We start from the raw sequence: 27,097 nt of genomic DNA, 5'->3' as shown, positions 1-27,097 counted from the left end.
AGGTAGGTGTGGGTGCGTTATCATGGATGAGTTGGGTTCTGCAGGTTAATGTACTGCAGCAGAAAGTGTATAAAAATGAAAATAGTGTCCAAACAATGGAAATAAATGAAACTTTTGAATTATTATACTTTAAAATAAGCATTCTTTTTCAAAGTTAGTTTGAACCCTTCTAAAAATTCTTTACTCAGATAGGATGGCCTTTACTTACTTTGAGTATGTAATTTAGATGAAAAAACTAAGAAGTGCTAAGAACTGAAGAATTAAAATATTCTTTTATACCTCAGAAAAAAAATCTAATCTGTACTAGGAACATGAATAGTTTTCAAATATTTCAGATGTAAGCAAGGTCAATAAAACTTATTTCTCACAGGAGCAATAATCATCATATTCAGTCTATGAAATGTAATGAACTGGAAAATTTTAGCATCATGTAACACAGATTATTACATATATTGAAGAGGGTGTTCTACCATGATTCCCAGCTGCTGTAATCTCTCTCAGTGATCATTTGCAGGAGCCATGGAAAGATACATTGGCTTTATTTTCACATGTATTAGCACTAATGCAGCATCCCAGTCTCTTTTCATGTGACTTGTGTCTACATTTTTTCCGCTGACTGTGCTGTCTTCCTTTGTTCACATTCCACATATACTTATGGCTAAAATAGTTTCTCATTCCATACTTGGAACTGAGGACTTTTCTCCTTGAAATTAAGCAAAATAGTTAGGTGGGGTTGATGCAATAGCTTCTTAAGAGTGGGAAGTTATGATATCAATTCTAAAACAATGTGGTTTGGAAAATGGCAATACTGCTCTGTTCTCAGTGCACTGATTGCACAGTTCATTTGTAATATGTTAACATCATAAACTGATTTTTTAAAGAAAACCCTTCAGTTATACCATACTGTGGCATAGTGGCAGTGCACAGCTCTGTACCATCTAGCGTATGCAGATTTTTAAATTTAAGATAGGTACTGTTGGTGATGTAGCTTGGAATATAATGTACTTTTCACATTGAAATCAAAGCTTTCCTATATGTTTTAGAAAGGAAGCTTTGTAGTAGCTTCACTATTAGCTGGGATAAATGAATGGACGGGGCATTAAATAACATTAATTAAAAAAGCTATTATGTTTCTGTCTTCCCCAAGCACATCCCTTTTGTTCTCTGTTTATTTTCTTATTACCCAGGTCCTCTCAGACTGTTAAAATAATCTTGTACCTTTCCACCTCTCTCTTTTTGATTTACATCTTCCTATTGTCTCACATGGCTTTGCAAAAAGGTCTCCTGTCTGGGAGCTGTGTGTAGAGGGTGCCACTCACACGAGCTAATGTTAGCCTAGTGAGTGTGGTTTTGTAGCCTTCATCTATAATCAGTGGGGAGGGAGCCAAAGTCTCCTAAAGGAGGCAATTCCGAGATGATCTGGTGTCGTGGTTCAGCCCCAGCTGGCAACTAAGCGCTCTGCAGCCGCTCGCTTGCTCCCCGCCACGCCTGTGGGATGGGGGAGAGAATCAGAAGAGCAAAAGCAAAAAAAAAAAAAACAAACCCACCACAACAACTTGTGGGTTGAGATAACAACAGTTTGATAATTAAAATAATAATGATTATGATAATAACAATAATGACAATATAATAAAAAGGGGGGGAAAACCAAACCAAAACCACAAACGATACAGCCGCTCACCACCTGCCGACCGACACTGCCATTTCCCAAGCCACGATTGCTGCCTGCCTCCTCGCTCCAGCCCCTCCCAGGTAACACACTGGGCATGATGTTATGTGAAACGGAATATCCCTTTGGCCAGTTTGAATCTGCTCTCTTAGCTGTGCCCCCTCCCCTCCCGGCTGCTTGTGCCCCTGGCAGAGCATGTGAAGCTAGAAAAGTCCTTGACTAATACAAGCACTACCCAGCAACAACCAAAACATCAGTCTGTTATCAACATTATTTTCATACTAAGTCCAAAGCACAGCACTCTGCCAGCTGCAGTGAAGAAAATTAACTCTATCCCAGCTAAAACCATGACACCTGGTTTAGATATTCATCTTTTAGATTCAATAGGGTAAAGACAGACAAGGTTTTCAGGGAAAGATCTTTTTGTTAGAGCAGTTGCTGTGATAGGAAAAGTTCTCAAACTGGCTTTTAAAATACGCTGTTAGATATAGTCCTCTTGCTGTGATTGCCTACATTTGCAAATTGCCAAAACGTGAAAATGCTTATTTTTTGTGATTTGACACAGTCTTGTGAATAGATGACATTTAAGCAATAGGTCTTAAATGAGTATTTTGAAGTCATCTTAGTTCTGAAAGCAATTTAGTTTCCAGAAGCTGCATTAGTCTATACCTCCCCAAACCTGCTGTTGGCATCCTTTCCTAATACACTCCTTATCTTTTGGTTTTTTTGGGTTTTTTTCCCTTCCTCAGCTTATTGGCTGCTCTGGCTTAATGACCCTTGTTTTTAAGCCATTTCAGTAGTAGTAGCATGTTGATTTTGGGAGATAAATTTGCAAGACAAGTAATAGCCAAGTTTTTAATTCAAACTTACAGCCAATGCAAGTGGAACAGTCTTTAAGGGCTTTACTCCTGCTTTTCATCTGAGATGGTAATATAAATAGCATCTGTTCCTTTAAGCTTGTTTCTCATATTAAGAAAACTTGATAGTTTATTTTTATATTCTTACCTAAGATTTATTACCTGTTCTGAATCGGACAACTGCTGTATCTCTTCGTATGGAAGCGAAAGGTGGGAGGAAGCAAATAGTTCTACATCTGGTGGTATGTTTTCCTAGTTTCTAGAACTCTGACTGAAGAACTTCCTCAGCTGCATGTGGAACTATTTGCACTTGAAGTCCTTGGTGAAGTTTTTCTTATGTGGATTTATCTGACTGCTTTTTCATTAAGTTTTAGCATCCATAAGTCGTGGTTATGAGGTTCATAATTGAATTATGTGTACTTGTTTGTTCCTTTATAGAAAATTTCTGTTTCTAGGGTAACAGAACTGCTTGTAATATTTCAGTAGACACACCATGACTTTATAGCACATAACTTTTTTCTTTTCTTTTTTCTTCCCCCTTTCCTTTCAGAATTTCTAAGCTTCTTTTTGCTGTTTTGGTGCCCAGGAGTATTGAACTAAGGTTTTTCAGAGATCTGTCTGCAATATCTGTAAATGTTTTCTTAAGCCACAAAAAGTTGATCAGGACTTACTATTCCATATATATAGTTAGGGAATGTCTCTTTCTCCTCTGTGTATTTATCAATATTGAAGAAGCAATAAAGTGATATATGCAATTCAGTCATTGTCAAGAGACACCTCTGCAACTCTTCGCATTCTAGCTGTTGTTGACTCTTCACTGTTGAACCTTTTTTTACCAACTCAAATAACATTACATCAGCAGCAGACTTTGGTGTTTTACTGTCTTTTCCAGATTATACACAACAGTGTTGAACCGCAGGTTCTCCAGTGTTGGTAACCTCCCTCCACTGTGGAACTGATCATATGAAAGTCCTTTCCTTTACATCCTGTCCTTATTCATTTAGTCATTCATGAGGACTTCCCCATTCTATCTTCTAGTGGTCCTTTTTTCTCTCACAGTCTTTAGCAAGTTATGTTATTAGAGGATTTAGGAAATCAGTCACATATGAAACAGATGTGACTCATACTGGATGATTCCTTGAAAGAATTGTAATAGATCTGCAAGGCAGTACTTCTCTCCCCATTACATCATTCTGTTTTGATCTACTAATTTTGGTGATATGAATTATTGTATTTTTCTTATGTTTATTTTAATGATTACATGGGAGACTTGCAACAATTTTTAACGAGTCAAGAACATCCTGGGCAATATGAATGTCTTGCGAGAAATCTTACCCTTTGTTATATTATATTCTAAAGCAGTAATATTTTCAGTTGCTTTCTCGAGGAATCTTATCTTTGCGGTATAAAGGAATAAACAGTTGAATGCTCTCAGGACTAAGATGACTTCTTAAACTACTTGTCATTCGTGTTAGCCTGTAAGAAAGCATGACTTTCAACTCTTGGCCTATGAACCAAATACTATAGGGTGAATTGCCCTGTGCAGTTGTTGCATTTTTGATAAAGATTAAAATTAATTGGAAACATCTTGTCTGGCTGTAAAAATTCTCTGGTGATATTTTTACAGCAACAGTTTGCAAAGAACAGACCCCTAATTATGTATGTGAAGCAGTGTAAAGACTCAAAATCTGTTTTGCTCCACTGCAGAATTTCCTCCCTCCAGTAATTATATTTTTTTCATTGTATTAAGGGAAAAAAAAGAGGCAACTTTACTCCGTTTTCAGAGGTAATGAACTACTCGAGAGTATCAGAAATTTCATGTGTGTAATTCCAGAGAGACTATTCATTCCCCACAGTTTATATTTTTGAAAATCACAAATAGAATGATCTGTCATCCTCAGTGGAAATTGTGGCAAGTCTATGTTAAAGTACAAGTGAGCAGAAATTTATCTAAAAGCTTTACTTTGAAGAGAAACAAGTATTTTCATTATAAAAGTATTTAGGAACACTTCTGCGATCTTAGGAATCCATGCTCACCAAGCAGTTCTAAAGATGTGTGTTTATTTTGAGCAATCTCTCACTACTCAAAACCAATTTTTTGGCTCACTGAATTTGGTAAATAGTGGCTGGATGGTTAGGATGAAGGACAAAGTAGAAAGAACTATCTGTAGAACCAGCCATACAATATTTTTAGGTGTAATAGCTTTTTGCTGTGTGTGACCTACTCCAAGTAGATTTGTCTGCCATAATCTCATTGCTGTGCTCATAGTAGGCTTGAGGTTTAGAGGAGGTGTAGTGAGGGTTACAATCCAAATTGAGCTGACTGATTTTTTTTTTTATTATTATTTATCCTTCCCCCTGCCCTGCTCCATCTCCCCCAAACACATATGTTTATGTAAGTCAGCTTAGTTACACTAGCATCTCTGTGTAAAATCCTAGAGACTTAAATTTATGTAGCTGTTGAAGAGGATTTCATTCAGTGAGAGGATAAATTGTTTTGGGAGCTCTGGTTTCCCTGTCTGCTTGGGTTTGTCACCTGTTGGAAATTTCTTTCTCAGCAGGCCTGGGGAAATGTAGAAATTGCCCCCGCTGGCAGTGAAGAGTTTTGGTTTGGTCTCATCTTGCGACACACCTGTCATGTTTCTGCTTAGATTCAAAGGCTGTGGCTTGCAACCCTGTGGCTTACTAATGACATAATGGTAACACAACAGACTTAAATGTATGTAGAATCTGAATTCTAGCAGTCTGCTGGTGTTGTTGCTGTCTGTGCACTCAATTTAAGTGTGACATTACTACATTCGCCTGTGTTCAAACGGGGTGGGTTTTGCCAAAGGATGCTTGTCAAAATAGACCCTACACTGTAACTATTGTAACCAAGAGGAAATTTTGCTTTATGACAAAGAATTTGCAATGCTAACATCACACTGGTTACTGAATCAGCTACTGAAATTGTCATGAAAGAAGCATTTTTTCTTAAAGGTTGTCCCAGAAAAAAAACAACTGTGTTCCAGTACAGAAAGATGAGTTGCTTTCAACAGGGATGGTATCACTGAGCAAAGTTTCCATAATGAAAGGAGGTATAAAATAATTTAGCCTTTACAGGGTGAAATCAAGACCTAATTTATCTTGAAATACAACAAGCAGATTGTGGAGCACAGGTATGATCCCTTTCTAATCAGGAATCCTACCAAGAAATTTTTGGTGATGCTTCGCAATTGCTGACATTTTCAAGTAGTTCTCAGATATTGATCTGCCTAACAGATAACATGTGATATTGATGGAATTCCCGTTTCAAAGTAATAGAAGAGTATATAAAAACCAAAAAAGAAAGTGTGCAGGCTTGAAAAAATACAGCCCTGCAAATTGAAGAAGGCACATTTGGCTTCAAAGTACTGTTTGTGTTACTAAAAACTCCTGAGAAACCCTATCAGGGCCTTCAGCATGTGAACAGGAGATGTGGCTCCAGCTGGTGCAACGGGAATCATTTCAACTCTGAGCAGGGAGGCGCGTTAGCCTTCAAAGTCTGCTTTCTGTAGAGGCTTTGCAAGGACCTGGGGGTTGTGGTGCCAGGTGGAGCTGAGGAGGTGTCACCATACTCTGCGCAGGGACGAGCCGCAGCCTTTCTACTGATGGATGGTTCAAGCTGATTCCTGTGGTTTAAAGCTGGCTTTTAAGGCTTTTACAAAGTCATGCATGGCTGGGGAAAGTCACCCCCACTTGCACACCTCAAGGGTGAAAACTGGTGCGAGAATGATATTTCTCTTTTTTCAGAAGGGGTTAAGAAACATTTTTGCTGAACTGTTATCAGTGTGATTTTATATAATGAACCATAATCAGAAATAGTATGCAAGGCTGATTAAGGCTGTTGATGCAGTGAAACAGGAATACACCCACACATGTACTTTCTGTAGGTAATTTGCTTTTGAAGGTTTAGTATTGGAATCTAAATTATTTCAAATCTGTTTTCATTTTATAAAATGTTTTGCATGCATGTAAACTAGGCACAGATGTAGATATTTCCTTTTACTGACCATGGAGGGGGGGGGGGCGGGGGCGGATCACATAAGGCAAAAAGGCTTTTGCATCGTACTTCCTTAGTTATTAATGCAAAAACCTCAAGTAGATACACTGGACTATGTTTGGGATTCCATAAGAGAGGTTTATTTTTCTTGTTTCTGCCAGATATTGTAGTCCAACTTACAGAAAAGAAAATAAATCTTCTGAAGAATAAGTTTACCCGTCTTGGGCTGGAAGGGCAGTTGGTAAAAGACATCTATAGCGTTGTGAAACCTGAAGTGTACATGCCTGGCCATGTGGGCAGGTCAGACATGCAAGTTTACTTACGCTTGGAGATAACTAGTGACACCCGACCATCCATCTAAATTTACCTCTTATGTTTAAAGATGTCTGGATGAAGTGCCAGTACTGCTGGCATATGTGCACTTGTAATAGACTGATTCTTATTTAAATTGCAAAGTGTGTTTTTTAGGTGTCAGTGCCACCTTGCTTGCTCTTTTCAGTTTGTATCCTGCTTTGCCAGCTTGACTGTCTGGATTCGTGACCAGAATTGCTTATGTTGCCTCTCCCTGGTGTTACAGTTTGTAGGTTGCTTTACACATTGGGTTGTGCACAAATTTTCATGATCCCTCCTTAAGAATTGATGTATGTGGACAGCTAGGTGTGATTTTTTCCCTTTGTAGCTGCTGGAGATAACTCTGTGCCTTCAGTGGGTGACTCATTCAGCTATCTTTAAAATTTGAGTACTGCCTATTTGGATGTTTTCAATTACTTTTATTATCTAGTGCATGTTGGAACTATAGAACATGATGTACTTGCATCATCAAACCAAAGGGTGTCGTCTACCTGTTGGTCACTGCTGAGATATCTACACAAGAGAGAATTTCTAAATAATAAAAAAATCTTTTCTTGGTTTTCCACATGTAAAGAGTTCTTCCTTTATTTAAGTCTTCTGAAATCGAACCTGGACACCCACTCACAGCGCAGTGCTCACAAGAAATGAATCAACCAAAATATTTATATCTAGCTTTGTTTTCTAAACCATAAATGTTGCAATCATGCAGCATGCAGATTTCTTCTGAGTAATGGCATATTTTGGCAGGTAACTTTTTCTCTATTTCTGCATTGCTTTATTCACACTTATTGGGACCTGGAATATTTTAGAGGTAGAATGATAATTTATGTACAACCAGTCTGGCTTTTGTCTTGTGTTCTTGTGTACATTCCCATATGCAAAAGGAGAGTGCCATCAGAATATTCATTCATTTAGCTAAGTACAGGGCTTCTGTAGTTGTACTTCGTTCCCTGCTGGGTTTTTAGAGCTGCTTTCTGGTTTGTCCATCAGTCTTGCGTTTCACATTGAAAGCTTTAGACATCTCTCTCAGTTTTTAAGGTAATATTATTAACAGATGTTAATTGTTTATCACCAGATGCTTAGGGCTCAGTTGTTTACAGATCCCATCCATATTTTTCTGATAGATTTTCAGACCCCCCAAAATTGGTGAATGGTTCCTTAAAACAGTGTTTCCATTAGTCTTAATTTTAAAGGGCATTGGAAGTATCTACAGGAAAACTAACAAGAAAAGCTATATAAAGTCCTGTGTGGAAGCTAAGCTGTTTATTACTTTACAGCCATAAAGATGTTATTTTGGAAAATAAATGTGGCTGTCAAAGACAAAAAGCTCTGTATGTGTATTTTCTGAAAAATAGCAAAGTGAATTATCCCCGGGGATCTCTGATGCCAGGCCTGCTTACGTTTTATAAGAGGTGGAAGCCTAAAAGCTTTTATACTGGTGGATTTATGATGCCTCATAAGTTTAGATATACACAGTGTGTGTGCCAAATGGTAAACTAAGATGGTTTTCCTTTTTGGTCTGTGGGATGACCCCCGTGCTTAACTCTGAATGAAACCAAACATAGTAAATAAATGTATTCGTTGGACAGGTTGCAACCTTTTTAGTTTAGGAATGCCTGTTATATGGGAGGACTGAGAGGGGTGCCATAAGCACCATGCAAAGAAAATGTAGTGACTTACTGAATCATTTGCCATGCCTTCTACAGGAACAGTTTAATTGCATGAAGAAAAATGTTATTTCATCTGGTTATAGTTTTTATTTGCATGTATGCATAAAAGTAGGCTTCAGAAAACAAAAAAACGGTTCCAGAAAGAAGATTGGGCACAATGTTGTCTCCCCCTTTGGGAGAAATTCAGTAATCCATCAACATCAGTAAATACTGGTCTAGATGTTTGCTAGTCATAGTGATTTAGAAGCCTTTGCAAATTAATACATAACCGACTTTGAAGTCTTTTTTAGTGTTCCAGTGAAAGGAGACCAGACTAGCTTGTAAACAGGATTGCATGTTTGTGACTTAAAAGATTGCAGGCAAAGTAAGAAGCTCATGGTCTAAGAGAAAAATGAAAAGAATGGAAAATATGAGAAGGTTAAGAGTTGCTATAAATTATTCTTGCTTTAATATAAAATCTGCTGCTTACTAATTTTTGGTTTTATCTTCTGAGATCAGTATCTAAATAACACAGTTATGACTCTTTTTTTCTTTAAACCCTTTCTTTTAACCTCCTTTGCTGTTAAGGGGGTTTTATTTCTTTTTATTCTTTTCATTCTACACTTTTAAATCAAGTTCCTTATGCTGATACACCCGTATTCTTTTGAGGGTTTAAAAGTATAGTAATACAAAACTTGTCATTTTAAAAAAAAGTAAGCTGGCATGTTGTTGAAAAGGATATTACTGAGTTTTCAGATTTTTTTCCAAAAAGATTTGTAGTGGAAGGCTGTTGAGGGTTCAGCTGAGTGCAGTTAAATTTGAATGTTCCAGTTGTTCACAATCATAAAAAAATAGAAAATGTTGTCCAAGTTTTTGCTTACAATTCTGTATCTTCCTTTAAGGTTTTTAATTTACTTCCTTTCTTGGTGTTGCACACTTGACTGCATGTGGCAGTCTCTTGAAGCAGAGGCCGCTGTACTTCTTGCAAGGATTATTTGAGGATTCCAGCCTTTCCTATCTGCTTTGGACACATGAACTGTTAAAAAGATCTCTCTTACTCTCTGTAGCCCTTGTATGACTTTATAGTCTGGACTATGATTTTCAGTATCTTCATTTTTATGCTGTCTTTACTTGACAAAAGTTTGAACAATCTGAATACCCCATACATTTCTGCTGTGGTGCCTATCCCAGGTTATTAGGTTCTGTAACTCAAAATTTCCTGTAGAAACATACAATGGGAATTTGGTGGCATTAGGTTTAAATTTGTTTGCTTTTCTTCATACAGCAGTAGTGAATGCAGATTAATTAAGTGCATACATCATTAGTAGTTTTGCGAGCAATTCTTTAAATGACCTCACGATTAGTTACATTTGCTTATGTTGCGTACTTTTGTCTATAGTGTACTCAAACTTGGCTTTGAGAGAGAGCATTAACATCTTGAGTGTAAATATATGTAGATAGATGTATACGAAAATATACGTGGTATATATGCTTACACAGAAAAACAAAACACCTTTTTTTAGGGGAAAATAGTTTACCTTTGCGTATGCTATCACAAAAGAATACCATTTAGATAGACCAATGGACATTTTCTATAGGTTATATGAGGGAAACCACCTTTTTTTATCTGCCTACTTTCAAAATATTGTATTTCAATAGTAGTTTGACCTTGTTTTTCACTTTACATAGTGCTTGATTTTACCTGTAAAACTTCCAGGTGCTTTCTGTTGGGTTGTTTTAATATGCAGGAACTGTAATAATCTGTTTTGTGCTTTCTGGCCAGTAGATAAAGGAGCAAATTCATTGAACAGCTATTAATTATTTGGAAGCTTAGAAAAATGGTCATTTCCTTGATGAGATGCTCAGCTGTCTTCTGAGTGGCTTTTGTTGAGGGTGGAAAGTGAGGTCTGAAATTCAAATCGACGGGGTCTGTTCTATTCTGTTGGGGGCCGCTGCATGGCAGAAGCGTCCCTGGGTTGAGAAGGAAGGTTTGTAGAGGGCAATAGCTGGGGGTGCCAGCAGCTGGGCTTAGAGTGAAAAGATAGTATGTGACTGGCTGCTGAGGAGGCCGGGGGCACAGGTAAAGGAGTGATAGCAATGCAGGAATTGGGAACAGCTCACGTGGGGATCTAGTAATAATATCCCTGCTCCTAATTCTCCTCTCCAGCGCTGCAGCAGTGCCTTTGAAGCAGGAGCAATAGTGGCAGGAGCATGTTCAGAAATGTGTGTGAATATGAAACACTCTTTACATGGTTAATACGGGGGTTGCTGGGAATAAAGCCTATTAATTTTAGGTAAAATTTGACTACCACTTCTGAAAAGCTGCTTTTGTTTCTCCCTTAAACACATGACTCTGTGATCAATCAACCTATGGAGGAACGGTGCTCTGTGGAGGTTTGGGAACTGGATGACTTTCATGAAGACAGCAGAAATGGCTTCTAGCAATTCTTTTGCAAAATCATGAGTTTAGGGAGAAGCAACTGCAGTGATAGCGCAGCAGAGTAAGATGGTATTGGGAAAATATTTTAAAATCTATCAAAATTATGGGCTTGTATTTTTTTAATAATCCTATTATCATATTAGTGACAAAGTCTGACACCCGTCGTAAAAAAAATTAGCTTTGAGTTGCACTCTAAACTCCTTAGAAGCAACTGGAAGTTTAGAGGTAGTAGGTTAAACACCCTCTTACCCCCCCTTCCAAACTGAGGTCTCTCACTCAACTCTGTTTGTTGGATGTCATGAGCCACGTGGCGCTGACCGCCGGCACTAGCGTGCTGCGTGTGGCCGGCAGGAATGTAGCCGGTGGTGCAGCACAGAGACCACAGGCTGAGCTCTATCTTCATATCGGTACAAAAGTCATGCCAGAAACAAACTTGTGGCTGGTCTGGAGGAGACAGGTGGCATACGAGCCTTTCTGCTATGGAAGTATGAGCAAGGATGCAAACCTCAGGGAAGTGCATCCGTGGTGCTTACTGTAATATACAGCAGGTGTGTGGAACTGTACCCATACCAGCAAGCATCAGCCCATTTTCTTTGGGGTTTGTGTCTTGGTCTGGGTTTTTTTGTGTTTGGTTTTGGTTTGTGACTATTCATAGGTCAGTGTCTCACAGTATCAGACATTAATCATCGATTAACTTGGATGCGTTGCAGATAAGTAACTCTTACAAGAGTCCACACACCAGAGATCAGTGTGTTTGTTTCTGGAACCATTACCCTGGGCTGCAATGTATCAACAGCTAGAAACTGAAAAAGAAACATGAAGAGAAACATCTCTTTAAAAACAGAAAGCGGGGGTATAAGTGGAACTCTTTTGTAGTTGCTAAAAATTTACTTTCTTGAGAGATGGTATCTGGGAGCTAGAGTATTTTGCTCTCATGTTTTGGCACTGGTTTAGTGTCACTGCCTAGAGAGGAAGTGCTGCTGTCAAAAATAAACTATTGCTGTTAGCAGTCTTATTCCAGGAATAGAATACAGTATAGCGTACAGTAAGACTTGTCAGCATCTCTTTTTCAGATCCTGTGAGTTAGCTTCCGGGAAAGGAATTCTGCATTTGAGTGACACTGGTATCAAAATGGAACATGGGTGTTGAAGTGGGAATGACCACGTGCAGGGCCTTTTCTCCGTCTCAGTTAAAAGGAGTGTTAAAGGGTTTGCTTCAGCAACAATTACTTGCACACTTAAGTATTCTGATATTCTTGTCTTGATTAATGGTTGTAAAATTGATGTGAAAACAGAGGATACAATTCTGGCTTGAGGTACTGTAGCGTTTATATGGAGAATAATGAGTGGGAGATCATAATGGAGCAAAATGTGCTGAAATGCACAGGCAGGGGATTGCTGTACCCTGTGATCCTATATCTGTCTGTTTGATAGCTTTTATTATGCTTCATTTACCATCCTGTTACGTCACAAACATTTTACCACTGATTGCAAATGAGTATGATTATTGAGTGTGACTTCATGGTCTTCTGCACAGGAAGGCCAGCTGCTTTGGTGTGCCCTGAGCCAACCGATGGTTTACGAGCACGGTTAGCAGGACTCAAGACCTGAGGGAGCAAATTCTGCTGAGTGCTACAGCGCATGAGCTCAACCTTGGCACCCTTCTTTAAAGACTGCACACCCTCCAGTTGTTTCACCATGCGGCAGAGCAAGCTTGTGTTTGCCTGTAGAAAGGCATACTACAAAAGTGCAGAAACCGATGGTAGTAATTCACAGGAATTACTATTACATCTTAAAATCAGTGTAACCTTGCCTAAGTTCATACATTTTAGCGTGAGCTACTTCATCAGAGAATGAAGTTGAAAATAAAGCACTGTTAAATCCCAGCAGATCAGTACAGGTGATCATTGTGTACACGGCAACAGATGGCACTCAGTTTCCTTAGAGCAAAGTTTTTCTTCTGAGGGTTAGGGAACAAGGAAACTTTCAGAGAAAAAGGCAGATATGCAGACTTGATGGCATGTATATCAGTGGCAAATTTGGTAGATAACATGAAGTGGGGAGGTGGGGGGAGAAGGAGGAAAAGTTAGGGGACTCTGTCTTTCATCCTATGAAGAACTGACAATTGTCACAAAATCAGTTAACATAAAACCAGCGGTTCCTCTAAGTGTAACAAAAATAAACCTGATTGCTGGTAGAATAACAAACGATTCTTCAAATAGCTTTTCAGTTGATAAAAACTTCGTCTGAAAGATGAACCTATTAATTCTCCTTCAGTTATAATGACAAAAGTAATCCTGGGAAGAAAAGGATAAAGGTAATAATAGGTAACAACATAAAGCTAAGTATTTCTAAAGATTAAATTGAATTTTTCTCCTCTGAGGAATTAATTTTATTAAATTAGGCATTATTTTGTACGTATAACAACTTAATTGGCTGATAAATTAATAGTCCCTCTCCCCCCGGGATTTGATCTGTGTTATAAATCAGGTAAGAATTTGTGACACAAATAGATAAGCTTTCACATATAAAATATTTTTCGTTGTTCTCATTTATTTTTCTGATTCAGAGGAGCTGCTAGTTTTCAGGTTTTATGGCAATGCTAGTTCTTTTCCCAGTAAAAGTTAACAAGGTTACTGCCAGTAACGTGTATGTTGCACTGCATTTCCTAAGTCGGCTTAATTTCAGTGAACTCTGTGCAACAGAGATTTTCATTTACGTTTTTTAAAATTACTTGCTGTAAAATGTTATTCTGAGCTCCTTGTCCCACAGTTTTCGGTGTTTTAAAATATCCCTGGTAATATGTTGCATTTACCATCCTCTACTTTATTTTGTTTAGGGTGGGGCAGGGGAGTGTTCCTCTGGAACATTATGAATTATAAATAATTTGCTCCCAAATCTATCTCTGTCAATATCAGAGTATTAGGATCATTAGCATCCGTGATCCTACAGTCTGAGATCTCAGCATGTTTCCAGCAGATAACAGTCATTATTAAATCTCTTCAAGTAAGACTTGGTTGTGGGTAAAGTCACTCCTTTGTAAGGAAGGGGAGCAGGATCCCACATAAACTAAATCTAGGAAGAACTATAATAAAGGTCTCTGAATTGATGCATCAGGCACAATGTCTTCTTTTCTATTCATCTGCACAAGTAGGTGTTGAATTATCTTATTTGGCTACCTGAACCCAAGATATAAGCTGATTAGTGTGTTGTAGTTGAGGGTTTTTCTGTGATCCTAAGCTGATTTGAGTGAGACATTTCTTCTTAATCAACTGCTTCTATTTGCTTCTTTGTAATCTAAAGGCTTCTGGATGCAATCTTGGCTGGTAGGTCTTCATTTTCCTCGTGGCTGACTTCAGTCCTGAGGAATTAAGATATCAAGATCTCTTGACTTACCTGCCTTTAAGACTACTGTAGGACTGCAAAACTATCTTGGGATTCATCTACAAGGAGCTTTTAAGTCTGATCAGAATGGTCCTTTGTTCTACAGCTGGAACCCCAGTTTTGGAGGAGGGAGCAAAGTGATGAAAGAGGTATAGATAGAAAGGGAAAGAATGAGAAGAGGTTTCTTTGTAGCTCATTTTGAGTTGAGAATAGGCACAAAGTCCTCTGGTGCTGGTAAAAGCAATTAATAAACTTTGTCCTAAGGATTTGAGACCCGTTTTGAACAGATCGTTGGACTGCTTACTGCATGCAATCTGATAAGGAGATCATTGGTTTTCCAAGCTTGTTCTCTTAACTGCTTTTTAATTAGTGAAATCAGTACTAAATTTTCATGTACCCTTTCTTGTAGTTTTTATGTATGGTTTTCATTTACAGCTTTTTATATGTAGCCGTTCATCTGAGTATTTTGTTGGCCCCCTCAATACGTTCAGATGAACTGGAGAAGCATAGGTTTTCTTGGTTATGCTAGTTTGTCCTCACCATATTGTGTTCAAATAGATGTTTGTAGCTGTACCTTGAATTAAATTCTTTTCTGTATTGAAATAGTACCAAAATAGGAATTGTTACTCCTCACAGTTACTGCTCTGGTCTTTAGAAGTAGGTACCGTACTGCCTTATCTTGCAGTTGTAACTAATTTTAATAGATTACATATTTTGTGTTAGCAGTTCTGTTACTTAAATATTTCTGTTCTGCAGTTTTTCCAGTTCCTAAAGTAATCTGGTTATTGGTGACTGATGGTCATTTAAATCAAGTGTGGTTCACCCTGTCTTTGATGTTATGTTTCGCAAGTAATGAATATGAGAAAATGTTGAAGTACAGATTGCCATTATTGCTCCTATTCCATTAAATCTGATGACCAGTGTACCCAGGACCTATGCTTTAGGAGTTGTTAATGCTATCAAAAGTAATGTTTTCACATTATTTTGATTGAAGCTAATTGAACCTTTTGGATCAGGCTCTTAGGTCTCAGATTAGACACTGGGAAAGGAAGGTCTACGGAAATGACCACGCTTAGGTAGTTACAGTTTCTAAAAAATTTAAGTGATTTACTTCATATATAGATAAACAAAGGCAAGGGTGGATTTCAGTTCTTCAGAGTATGATATTAACTATTACTGTAATCATTTATTGCCTGTATTCCATCTGCTACAGCAGATGAAGTGGGACAGTTGCAAAAACCTGCAGAGTATGCAACAGCTGGTCCCCAGAGACATCCTTAATGCTGAGTCAGGAACAGAGGAAGTATGTCTTTTGAAAACTGTACTGTGTGGTCATGTAACTAATGACTGTGTCGTACATACAACACGTCAGGAATAAGTTCCACAGGTCACTTACATTTTTTCATATATAATTTTGAATATATATTTTGATGTATATATATCTCTCCTTAATTATTTAGGACTGTTGTCCTTGAAATTTTTAAAGGGGGAGGGAAACCTAGGGGATGGGGGGAACTGGTAGTATTTGGATGCTTATATGGTTAACACTAAGCTTGGGAAATTTTAGAGCTGCTGCGTGAACCTTCTGCCCTTAAGTTAATGAGAAACTTGTACTGGTAGGTTATCTGTTTCTGTAGGGACCAGCACTTGATGGGGAGGAGATGAATACTTCGCTTTCAGAGATACTGATAGTGGAAGGAGAATGGTGAGGGACAGAAATCTTGGATTTCATTGCAGGCTATGAAGAGGAGCATGTGGTAGCGAACACTTGTACTCCTGCCTGTTTTGTGTTCCACCCTCAGCTTGACTCTTCCTTCACTATCCCTTTTAGCCTGTCTTCCTCCTGCCCTAAATCCTTATCAGTTTTCGTTCTGTTTTCCTTCCATTCTGCCTATAAAAGCAAGCCTGTATAGCCCTTCAGAAAGGGATATGCAGTGTTCCCATTTCATAGAGCTTATTGCATAAACAATATTTGGTATGGCACTGTTGAACAGCACAGACAGAACATCAGGTTATGTGGTGGCGCACAGTGTTTGCATTTTTCCTTCCTTGATCTGGTTTTTGTATGAAGTTGTTTCACCAGCTTGATCAGTTCTTAGACTGGAGAGTGTTTGAAATTTGTGAAAAGCTGCAGCTGGAAATTCAGTAGTTTTGCAACACCTGCATGGCTAGACTGCCTTTCTAAAGTTAATCTAATTATATGGGTAGAAAAAAACCTATTGTTTCAGCAGTATCATTGTAGCAGAATTACACAGAAAGTAGCTGCACTTACGTGAGTGGCTGTGCAAATACAATAATACCCTTGATCAATTGCACCATTCTTGTTATGTGTGATGCAGTCAGCTTGCATTTGAAGTATTCTGTATGTGTTCAGCTTTATATAAATAGCAGCTATTTCAAAGAGGTGCTGTCTATGGCAAGTGAAGTTAAAGCATGCCGCCTTTGGAACCAGAAAGTGTCCTGGCCTGATATTTAATTAGTGTGGAGCAAAGTACTCCATAGTTTTGAGAAGAGACTGCAGAAAGTACTAGTTTTCCTGGAAGCGTCAGAAAGCCTTGATTCCTAGACAATACGGTATTGTCAGCGCGGTGCTGGTTCAGCAGCATCTCTCTGCACACGTTTGCCAAATATTTAAAGGCCACATTTTGTGTAATTGGTTCGGCCTTTGAAAATTATTAACTTCTTTGTGTTAAAGGATGTACACAGCAATGCAAGATTTTATCTTGACAGTCTCATGCTTTTGTCTTCTACCAGCAAGAATGTATTTGTGGATTATTTTTTTTTAAAGCTTCTCAAAGGGTAGCATACTAAATGCTTTGTAATCATTTCAGTACTGATGAGGTATGGGAAAGCATTTAATTTCCATGTCTTTGTAAAGCTGGATTATACAGGAGCTGTGGCAGACAATATTTTGTTAACCAGGGAAATAAATGGAACTTTTCATATCAAGTTTATTTAAAAGTTAAGTGCTTCTGTTCAGCTTTAGCCTTTTTATGTGTTGTGAAATCTGGGCGGAGGTAATACGTACTTTCTGGACTATCCACCTAATCTGCAAATAAGGCTGTGCAAAACACAATAAATGATTTTGACAGCCGTTCTCTCTGTTAAGTTTTGTAATCTTTTTGCTGGTTGGCTTCCTTTCCTTTTGGTTTTTTTTTTTTTGTTAGCATATCATAGTTATTTACATTAATGAAAAAGTTGAATAGGCATTGTTAATACCTAAATGCAACCAAGGATGTATGACTTGTGGATGGTAAAATACTTAAAGTATTTAAAACAAAATTTGGTGTGTGATCTGGCTCCTTTATAGTTTCTACAGGAAATGTATGCTGTACGTGTCCTTCAGCAGAGGAAATTAGCTCCCTACTTGTGCTTTGTAAAACTGTCCACTAACTCAACTAAAAGTATTACTAATCAGTTCATAAGGAAAAAACTGTATTTAGGTGTGGAATCCAAGTGTAAAAGTGTTTTTTCAGAAGGCAAACCAACAATGTCTAGAGAACTCTTCACCAGCATGTAACACAACTCTGCATTTTTGAGATGATCAACAAGATTTGAAAGCATGTTTGTTAGAAATAGTAATTCTGTGTAATAATTACTTTGATAGTTGCAGTTACAAAAAAGTTATATATTAAATGATTAATGCTTTTATCTCCATTTTTCTCTGTTCTAGGCTTAAAAGAAGCATAAGCAATTGGATTATAGCTCTGACACATTGGAGCACAAGTGATGTTAAAACAATTTGAATGTATTGGAGCATGGCTACTTCTTAAAATGCAAAAGTTAAAGGAAATTATTGCCTATCAAAACCTACTGAATATCTGAATTTTCTAGACAACCTGCATTTAACTGTGTCCTTAAATGTCCATGATTAAGATCTCATGCAACCATTGTATATTTTGGAGACTATTCTCCGAAAGAGAACTGTGCATTTAAAAAGCAGAAATGACTGTGTTTTCTCTTGGAACTTACTAAGGTTGAACATACTGAAAGATCATGACCAGCTTGAAGCGGTCCCAGACCGAAAGGGCTGTTGCCACAGGGGTATCAGTCGGAACAGATGGCACCTCAAAAGTCCACTCGGATGACTTTTATATGAGGCGCTTCAGGTCACAGAATGGCAGCTTAGGATCTGCAGTCATGGCGCCAGTTGGACCTCCTCGCAATGAAAGTTCTCATCACGTTACCTCTACCCCTGGAGTCCCTAAAATGGGGGTCAGGGCGAGGATTGCTGATTGGCCCCCAAGGAAGGAGAACATCAAGGAAACAACCAGATCTAGTCAAGATATTGAAACATCAAGTTGCCTTGACAGCATGTCTTCTAAAAGCAGTCCTGGGAGTCAGGGAAGCTCTGTTAACCTGAATGCTAGTGATTCGGTCATGTTAAAGAGCATCCAGAGCACACTTAAAAACAAGACCAGACAATCTGAGAATCTAGACTCCAGGTTTCTTACACCTGATGGCTATCCCAGTTCCCCAAGGAAAGCTCTTCGCAGGATAAGACAGCGCAGCAATAGTGACATTACCATAAGTGAGCTTGATGTGGATAGTTTTGATGAATGTATTTCACCCACTTTTAAATCTGGACCATCTCTGCACAGGGAGTATGGCAGCACATCTTCCATAGATAAGCAGGGAACTTCAGGGGAAAGTTTTTTTGATTTACTGAAGGGCTATAAAGATGAAAAGTCTGATCAGAGAAGCCCAGCCACAACTAAGCTCAGTGAACTCCTGATCGCCAGTGGAAGCAAGGGTTCAGGATTCTCTCTAGATGTGATAGATGGACCTATTACTCAAAGGGAAAACCTGAGGCTCTTTAAGGAAAGGGAGAAGCCACTCAAGAGACGCTCGAAATCAGAGACAGGAGATTCGTCCATTTTTCGTAAGCTGCGCAATGCCAAAGGTGAAGGGGAGCTTGGGAAGTCTTCAGATCTTGAAGACAACAGGTCAGAAGATAGTGTCAAGCCTTGGACTTGTCCAAAGTGTTTTGCTCATTATGATGTACAGAGTATTTTATTTGATTTAAATGAAGCAGCAATCAACAGGCATAATGTTATTAAAAGGAGGAACACAACCACAGGTGCATCTGCTGCGGCTGTAGCATCACTTGTCTCTGGACCCTTGTCTCATTCTGCAAGTTTCAATTCTCCAATGGGCAGCACTGAAGACCTGAATTCAAAAGGAAGTCTCAATATGGACCAGGGGGACGATAAAAGCAATGAACTTGTAATGAGTTGTCCGTATTTTCGTAACGAGATTGGTGGGGAAGGGGAGAGGAAGATCAGCCTTTCCAAATCTAATTCAGGTTCCTTCAGTGGATGTGAAAGTGCCTCATTTGAGTCAACTCTGAGTTCTCATTGTACGAACGCTGGAGTAGCAGTTCTGGAAGTTCCCAAGGAGAATCTGATTTTACATCTAGACAGAGTGAAAAGATACATTGTTGAACATGTAGACCTTGGTGCATATTATTATCGAAAATTCTTCTATCAGAAAGGTAGGTAAAATTTATTTCTCCATGTGTTTTTAATGATTTTTTTTAACCAACATACATTATTCAGCTGTTGTATAATAATATTTGCAAAAATTTTATCTTTTTTAATCATCAGCGCTTAAACGTGGTATATTTTACTCATCACTACATGCTAGGCCTAATAGACTTTCACAGTCTTTGAGTAAAAAAAACGTTGATTTTAGTACTGATATATGTAACAACATCATCCTAGAAAGAAAATTCTAATTGTCAGACTCTGCAGAAAGAAACTATCACTGTATATACATAACTAATATAGACACACATACGTGTTGCAATGATAACAATGTATCTGAAAAAACAGAGTACAGTTCTCTTATCACATGGTTCTATTGAAACCAAGGTTTATAATTTCCATTGGAGGTATGCAGGGGGGAAAAAAATCAGATCAAAGCTTTCTGACCTGTAGAAACAAGCAAAACCCAAACATTACCCAGATATACCCGTCACCAAAATGATGCTGGCATCATGTGCTGGTTTTGGCTGGGATAGAGTTAAATTTCTTCGTAGTAGCTGGCATGCGGCAATGAACTGGGTTTGTGCTGAGAACAGTGCCAATAACACAGGGATGTTTTCATTCCTGCTGAGCAGTGCTGACACAGAGTCAAGGCTGTTTCTGCCTCTCACCCCACCCACCAGCAAGGAAGCCGGTGGGGCACAATAAATTGGGAGGGGACACGGCTGGGACAGCTGGCCTCAACTGACCCAAGGGATGTCCCACACCATATGACATCATGCTCCACGTATAAAGCTGGGGGAAGAAGGAGGAAGGGGGGGCATTTGGAGTGATGGCATTTGTATTCCCAAGTAACTGTTACGTGTGATGCTGCCCTGCTTTCCTGGAGATGGCTGAGCACCTGCCTGCCCGTGGGAAGCACTGAATGAATTCCTTGTTTTGCTTCACTTGTGCATGCGGCTTTTGCTTTCTTTACCTATTAAACTGTTCTTATCTCAACCTATGAGTTTTCTCACTTTTACTCTTCTGATTCTCTCCCCCATCCCACAGGGGTGGGGAGTGAGTGAGCAGCTGTGTGGGGCTGAGTTGCTGGCTGGGGTTAAACCATGACACACCACGAGATGCACATCTCACTGGCTGTTCCTCCTGATCCTGAAAATGATCAAAAAGGAGTGCAGACCAAAGTCCCTTGAAGTTTGAGTTCTGTCTGCAGGACTGTGTACCTTGCTATGGTATCTCCTGGTGGACAGAGTTGGTCTAATGACTGACCTGAAGAGTGCTTGTTCCTTAGCTACTGACAATCAGATTGAGTTTCATCTCTTAGGTGAAAGCAGCTCAAAAGAACTTCTTTCCCGCAGATTAAAGCAACAGGGATGCCTGGTTAAAATAAGTGGATGGCCAGTTAAAAAAGAAATTGTTAACTGTGTGTTGCAGCTAATAATCTGATCTCCCATTTTTCCCTTGCCTCGAAATATGTCCATCTCTCACTGCTTTTTCCCTGCATTGTCCCTTGGTTGGGTGGCTCTTGTCACGCTTTCCCTAGTCTCCCCTTGCTGCAGTCTTTCTGGGGCTGAGAGAGCATTTGCTGCATGGTTTTTCAGAGTGCTGATCCACATCCTTCGGAGAGCAAGGAGTGAGGAAAAGTACTGGTTTCCTGAGAACAGTAAGCCAGATGCGTGATATAGGATGAGGTACTTTTGGAGGAGAAAGCTTGAGATTAGGGACCTTTGCCTGTGATTACCTTCCTATCTGTCTCCCTCCAGATCAATTTGATTCTTTATCACTGGTGAGTTTTGCAACCAGCAACTAAAGGTGCAGTTTCATGTTACAGCTGACCTGATTTAACAGCATTTCAGCACTAAGAAGGGAAGACTTTATTCCTCCCCCTTCCTTGCACCAGTGTTCTTTGTTTTCTGAAAATTTGATAAGCCAGTTCAGTTTACTAACCAAGCACAAATCTTGCCATCACAGTAAATTTGCTTTTTATTGCTTGGTTATCTCCCTCCAGTTTTAGTGAGATAAATCAGCTTTCCTTGCAGTCACAGAAGTGCCAAAGCCTCGTGCCAGGTAAGCAATGAGAGGGAAGAGCAGAAGAGAAAGGTGGTGTGAGTGGGATTTCAGCCCTTGGGCAACAGCAATTTATTAGTTTGGCTTATCCTTAAGGGAAACCACACCCCCACGTGACTACAGTGCCAGTCATGATTTTATCTCCATTTCTATATAGTGGTAATTAACATGAGTTAGATAAAATGGACATAACCTCATCCGAAGTCTATCGATGAGGGGTGACCAGATGTAAAAGTGTCAGTATGTGTATAGAGTAGGTTTGGAGGGGGAGAAGATCTTTTCCTTAAGCCCTAAAATTGGATTTTAAATTCGCTGTGCTCATGTTCAGTCCAGCGGGCACGAGCCAGGGGCATTGTTCCTACCAGAGATTTTTGTGTGAGAAGAAGTTCGCTTCAGCAGCCTCATCAGATATGCTCAAACCCCATGGTTCTACAAGTACCAAACACACATTTATTTTTTTTTTAACACCTAGCATATGGTCTTTCCTCAAGCAAACTTCAGACTGATCTGAAAGAGATGGGGTACTGATGAAACTAAAAGCAGCATAAAGGGGGAAAAAATCAGGTCAGTTGCAACTGAAAGTTTTTATAACATGAAGCAAGTAATGATGCAGAAACTTCCTTGTTTGCAGAGGAGGTTGGATGTTATGAATGAAATAGTGACAAAAAGACAGTTTCAGTGGTATCAGATAGTCAAGTCAGCAGGTCTTGCCTAATTCTGTAGTCTTAAAAGTATGAAGCAAAGAATTCTGATTCAGCAACAATAACTTTTAAAGATCTCAAACCAGGGAAATTTCACAGAATTGGACAACTACTGAAGTGATCCTAGAGTTTGTAAAGAATAAAAAGTGATGCCCCAGAGTACTGTAATCCATTAGTGTGTTTTCATTCCAACTTGAAATAACAAAGCCAGCAGTTTGGGCCTATCTCAACAGAGAACTGCTAGTTAAAAATCATTAATGATGCCAGTCAGCATGATTTAATGAAAAGTAGGTCTTGTCACCAAAAAAAAAAAAAAAAAAAACCACAACCATGCTGTTAATCTTTTGTGTCTTAGGAAAAAAAGAGAAAGTAAGTTATTGCACTGATCTAGTCCATTTTAATTTCTCCAAGGTAATCTGGTGAGATGCTGATGGTGACTTGTCTGAAATCTTTAATTATAATGGAATTAATAGCTCATTCTTTACAGGTATTGTTACTTGGATGACAGATGTATCTCAAATTTTAGCAGTGTATGGGGGAGGTATCAGTGAGCTGGATTATTACTAATGTGGTCCAAATTAATTAAAATATCTTTAGTTAGTGTAAAATACTATGTGACATTTATGGATGAGTTTTGTATAAGTTCATCAGTCAATGCCAATGGATGAGCATTTGTATGTAAAGGAAGTACTAAGGTGAAATCAACATATTATCTGACCCTTTACAGAGCAGTGGTAAAAGTACTGACAAATAATATTCTGGCCTGGTGTCTAAACTTCTAAATGTGAAAATACTGGTGGAGACAGTTTAGTGGAGGTTAAAAAAATGGTACAGATAAGGCGAAAAGAACTTTATAATGGTAGTTCCCAAGGCTGGATTCAGCTCCTCTACTTAAATCTGAGCTGATTCTGCAGATTCCCTTTGTACTCAGCGGAGAGAAATGAACCTTGCAGGATGATACCAGTTGCAGTCTTACTTCCCTCAATTCACTACGGGAGGCTCACATGGAGATGTTTATACTTACAGGAGATGAATGTTACTCTTACACTGCAGAAGATGTATTTGCAAGGTGACTATTTAAAGGTGTGTTCAAAAGGTGTATTTGATAGGGGAACTTGTCTAGACTTAAGACTTCTAAATACGTTTCTAAGCACTGAGGTACATAGTAATGCTAGTGCTAAAAAAAACGAGAGGGGGGTAAGCCATCACAAGAACAAATTTGTGAAAGTTGCACAAGTTTGAAATGAGATTAAGCTTTGAACAAAAAGAATAACTACATGTGGGAAAAACTAAAGGAAGTTCTTCACTGTTAGAATTGTACATGACGGTCATAGTTTTTTATGACGTTTTTCCCTTCTTTTATCTTCGATGCCTGAAAAGACAGTTTCTGACCTGAGTTAAGAGAACAGGGTTTCTTCTGGCGTCCCTGTTTCTTAATCTGATAGAGTCCCTTCTTCTAAGATGCCTCTTTATTGGAGGTTCCTATAGATGCAATAGGGAGCTGGGCAGGGTAAGGCTGGCTTCAGTTCAGTATCAGCATGCTTTCTCACTTGTGCCATATTGTACTTGCTTTTAGCTCTTGCTGCTTGGTTGTGTTCAAGGGCAGCTGTGTAATCTGGACCCTCTGGAGTGAAATCAGAATACTGGCTGAAATACACAAATGAGATGATTAATAACAATTAAAATGTTTCAAAGTGTTCTGGTACTGGGCAAAATTTTTTAAAAAATCTGATTATTGAAATAAAAGATTTTCTCTCTAAACATGGTTTTAGAATTAATCAGAAAATGGGTTGTTTGGTGGTGGGTTGTGGTTTGTTGTGGGTTTTTTGCCTTTTCTACACAGTGGCACCTAATATAAGGGCAGGGACACAGAAGGGAATATTTCAAGAAGTTACCTGGCAGTTGTTTTGGGGCTACTTTCTGGACTATTTTTTCTTTGTAGAACATTCTAACATTTTTGTTTGTCCTATGATTGTAATGAATATAAAACCTTGCAACTAATCTTCTAAGAAAATACATGTTAAGACAGCTGATGCACTTCAGTTTTGATAAAAATTATATTTTTAACAGAAAGGAGGAACAAGTTGTTTGGGCCTTCATACTAAAGAGTAAGAAAAGATGCCTTTTTGTGTGAGAAAGTGAGATTCTTACTTAAATACATAACTTCCCCCCCCCCAATTAATTCCGTACTATTGACTGCAATGCTTCAGCTTATTTAAAAAAAAAAAACAAAGGGGGGGGGGGGGGGGGGGGGCGACGACAGTAGGGCAGGAGCAAAACCCTTGACCTTGCTGCTTCTGGACATAAAATCAGAGTTTCCAGAGAAGGGAAGAGTTGTCTTAGATCAACCCAAAACTTCTAGTCCTAGATTCTGGCAAAGGCCAGCAACAGATACTGAAGGAAGAGTAAGAAGCAGAGGCATAGCAATACTTTCCAGGTGTGCTTTGCCAGCCTCTGGCCATGCATAGATAGCGGACTTAGCCTGGTGATAGTATCATTTGTATTTAGTAGTCTTTAGACCTACCTTCCAGGCATTTATCCAGTTGTCTGCTACCCTGAGTAGACTTACAGTATTCACAGTACTCCTGTAGCAGCAAGGAGTTCTGCAGCTTGACCATATTTGTCATAAAGAGCCAGTTTTTACTTGCTTTGTCTGCTGGCTTCCAGAATGAAAATTGGGGTCATCAGATCAGTGTGTCTCACTTCTAGGAGAAAAAGTTTGGTTTTCTCACCTTTCCTTGCTATGTGTTACTTTATAAACCTCAACCATATTATTCCTATCAATCACGGGGTTTTTTTGCCGTTTTCTGAACCTTTTCCAGTTGAGATTGGGGCACAGTATCGTAAAGTTTTCTACTTAGAAATTCCTAATATCTGGCCATAACTTATCATCAAGACTTGAATTTCTTTCCCATACGTGGGTAAAAGCTTTGCGTATGTATTCTGGGTGAAGTCTTATAATTGTTTGTACATTTAGGTAATGGGTTAATTGTATTTTTCGAGGAGAGCCATGCTTATTACCCTATCTATAGCCTGATATGAAAGACTTATTATGTATAATAAAACCATAGGGACGGAAAAATTTGTTTCCATCAGCTTGTCTAAGTGCTGCTTAGAAAAGAGAACGTATTGCCGTGGAGGAGCAGTCTGTTCTCTGTCCCCACAGTTGTGTCTGGGAAGTTTGGTTTTCATGGAAAGAACCAAGAGCATCCATTTAGCTTCCGTCATCATCATCAGGCGATAGTCACTAACATGGTTACCATTTAGGACAAATTTGAATTACTGCCTTAGAATGAAAGGCTTGACTGACAAGAAAATAGTTTCCTGAGCTGGTTTTATAATGAATAAGCTGTTGGTCAGCCTTCTTTTAACTGTTGGCAGCCAGTAAAAAACCTCTTTGCTCTAATGCTTTGAATTGCTGCATATTCTATCCCCAAATTAGCACCTTTCCAGTATGTAGCTAGACTTAAAGAAAAATTACAGTTAACAGTCTGGTCATGAGTAACAGTCTGAAGACATTATAGGAATGACCTCTAAAAATGCTGCCCTCTTTTTTCCAGAGGACTGCTGGGCAGTGTTTTAGAGTGCTGTAAATGCTGTGCAGGATCAGAGGAAAATGCTTGATGCAGAGTTTCATTCTGAAGCAAAATGTTTGGGATTTTTACTTCTAGTCTGATTACACTAAATACATCAATTGAACATGATATCCAAAGGTAAATAGGATGAAAGCACAAAAGAACCTTCTCGCTCAAAATCAAGTGCATTTACTTCGATTTCCTTTGCAAGGGAAACATGTAAATATATGCCAGGAAAATGAGTGTTTTCGCTTGGGTTCTTTCACTGGAAGTGTCTTTTGAATTATGGGATAAATATTTGACTATCTGTAAAAGTATGTATAGTCTGTTTTAATGACCAGGTACAAGCAATTAATTATTTCTTTTTGGCATGGATTTAAAAATGAATTTATGGCTGTTGCGAGTTGTCTCCTGAACGTCTTTTAATTAAATTTTCAATAGTAGTTTAAATGGAAGTATTGTCAAGCTTGAGAAGTGTTGCTTTCAATGAGATTCTGTGTGGGGTGGAGGAAAAAGCTGTCTCCTATAGTTGTGAAGTAGCCCCTGTTTTTACAATAAAGCTCCTAATTAACTACCTTTAGAGTGGATATTAAGCTTGTGCACCTAAATTCTGCTACTGCTTTTCCTGCTAAAGGAAAGAGAAAATGGTTGGATTACAAGGAAGTTCAGGTTGTATTGGAAAATCAGGTGGAGATGAAAGAAACTGTACCACAGGGGAAAGTATTCCCAAATGGGGGTATATATTGTGGCTTGCAGGATCAATACAGAGGTGAGGTAAGGAGGAGAAAGAGAATAAAGGTGAAGGTAAAGAATGAGCAACCCTGTAGTAAATGTTGAATAGAGGAGAGGACAATGTGAATAGAAGAGATAACTGAGGGGCTGCATAGGAGAGGGAGAA

The 27,097-nt window shown here is 38.8% G+C and overlaps 1 protein-coding gene across 5 annotated transcripts in view; it reads left to right on the top strand.

The window, feature by feature from the left end:
• Window positions 1-27,097, top strand: part of SIPA1L1 (signal induced proliferation associated 1 like 1) — a 232,340-nt gene that overhangs the window by 135,303 nt on the left and 69,940 nt on the right. For all 5 annotated transcript variants that reach the window (XM_075105743.1, XM_075105742.1, XM_075105739.1 and 2 more), the window contains one exon: window positions 18,044-19,864. In XM_075105743.1, coding sequence (XP_074961844.1) covers window positions 18,367-19,864 — 1,498 coding nt within the window. In that variant the 5' untranslated portion in view covers window positions 18,044-18,366. The remainder of the gene's footprint in view (window positions 1-18,043; window positions 19,865-27,097) is intronic.

This window comes from Phalacrocorax aristotelis, chromosome 10 (assembly GCF_949628215.1).
Source record: "Phalacrocorax aristotelis chromosome 10, bGulAri2.1, whole genome shotgun sequence".
NCBI classification, from domain to species: Eukaryota; Metazoa; Chordata; class Aves; order Suliformes; family Phalacrocoracidae; genus Phalacrocorax; species Phalacrocorax aristotelis.
The sequence above is the reverse complement of the archived record's forward strand: the minus strand, read 5'-3'. Positions and strand labels throughout refer to the sequence as shown.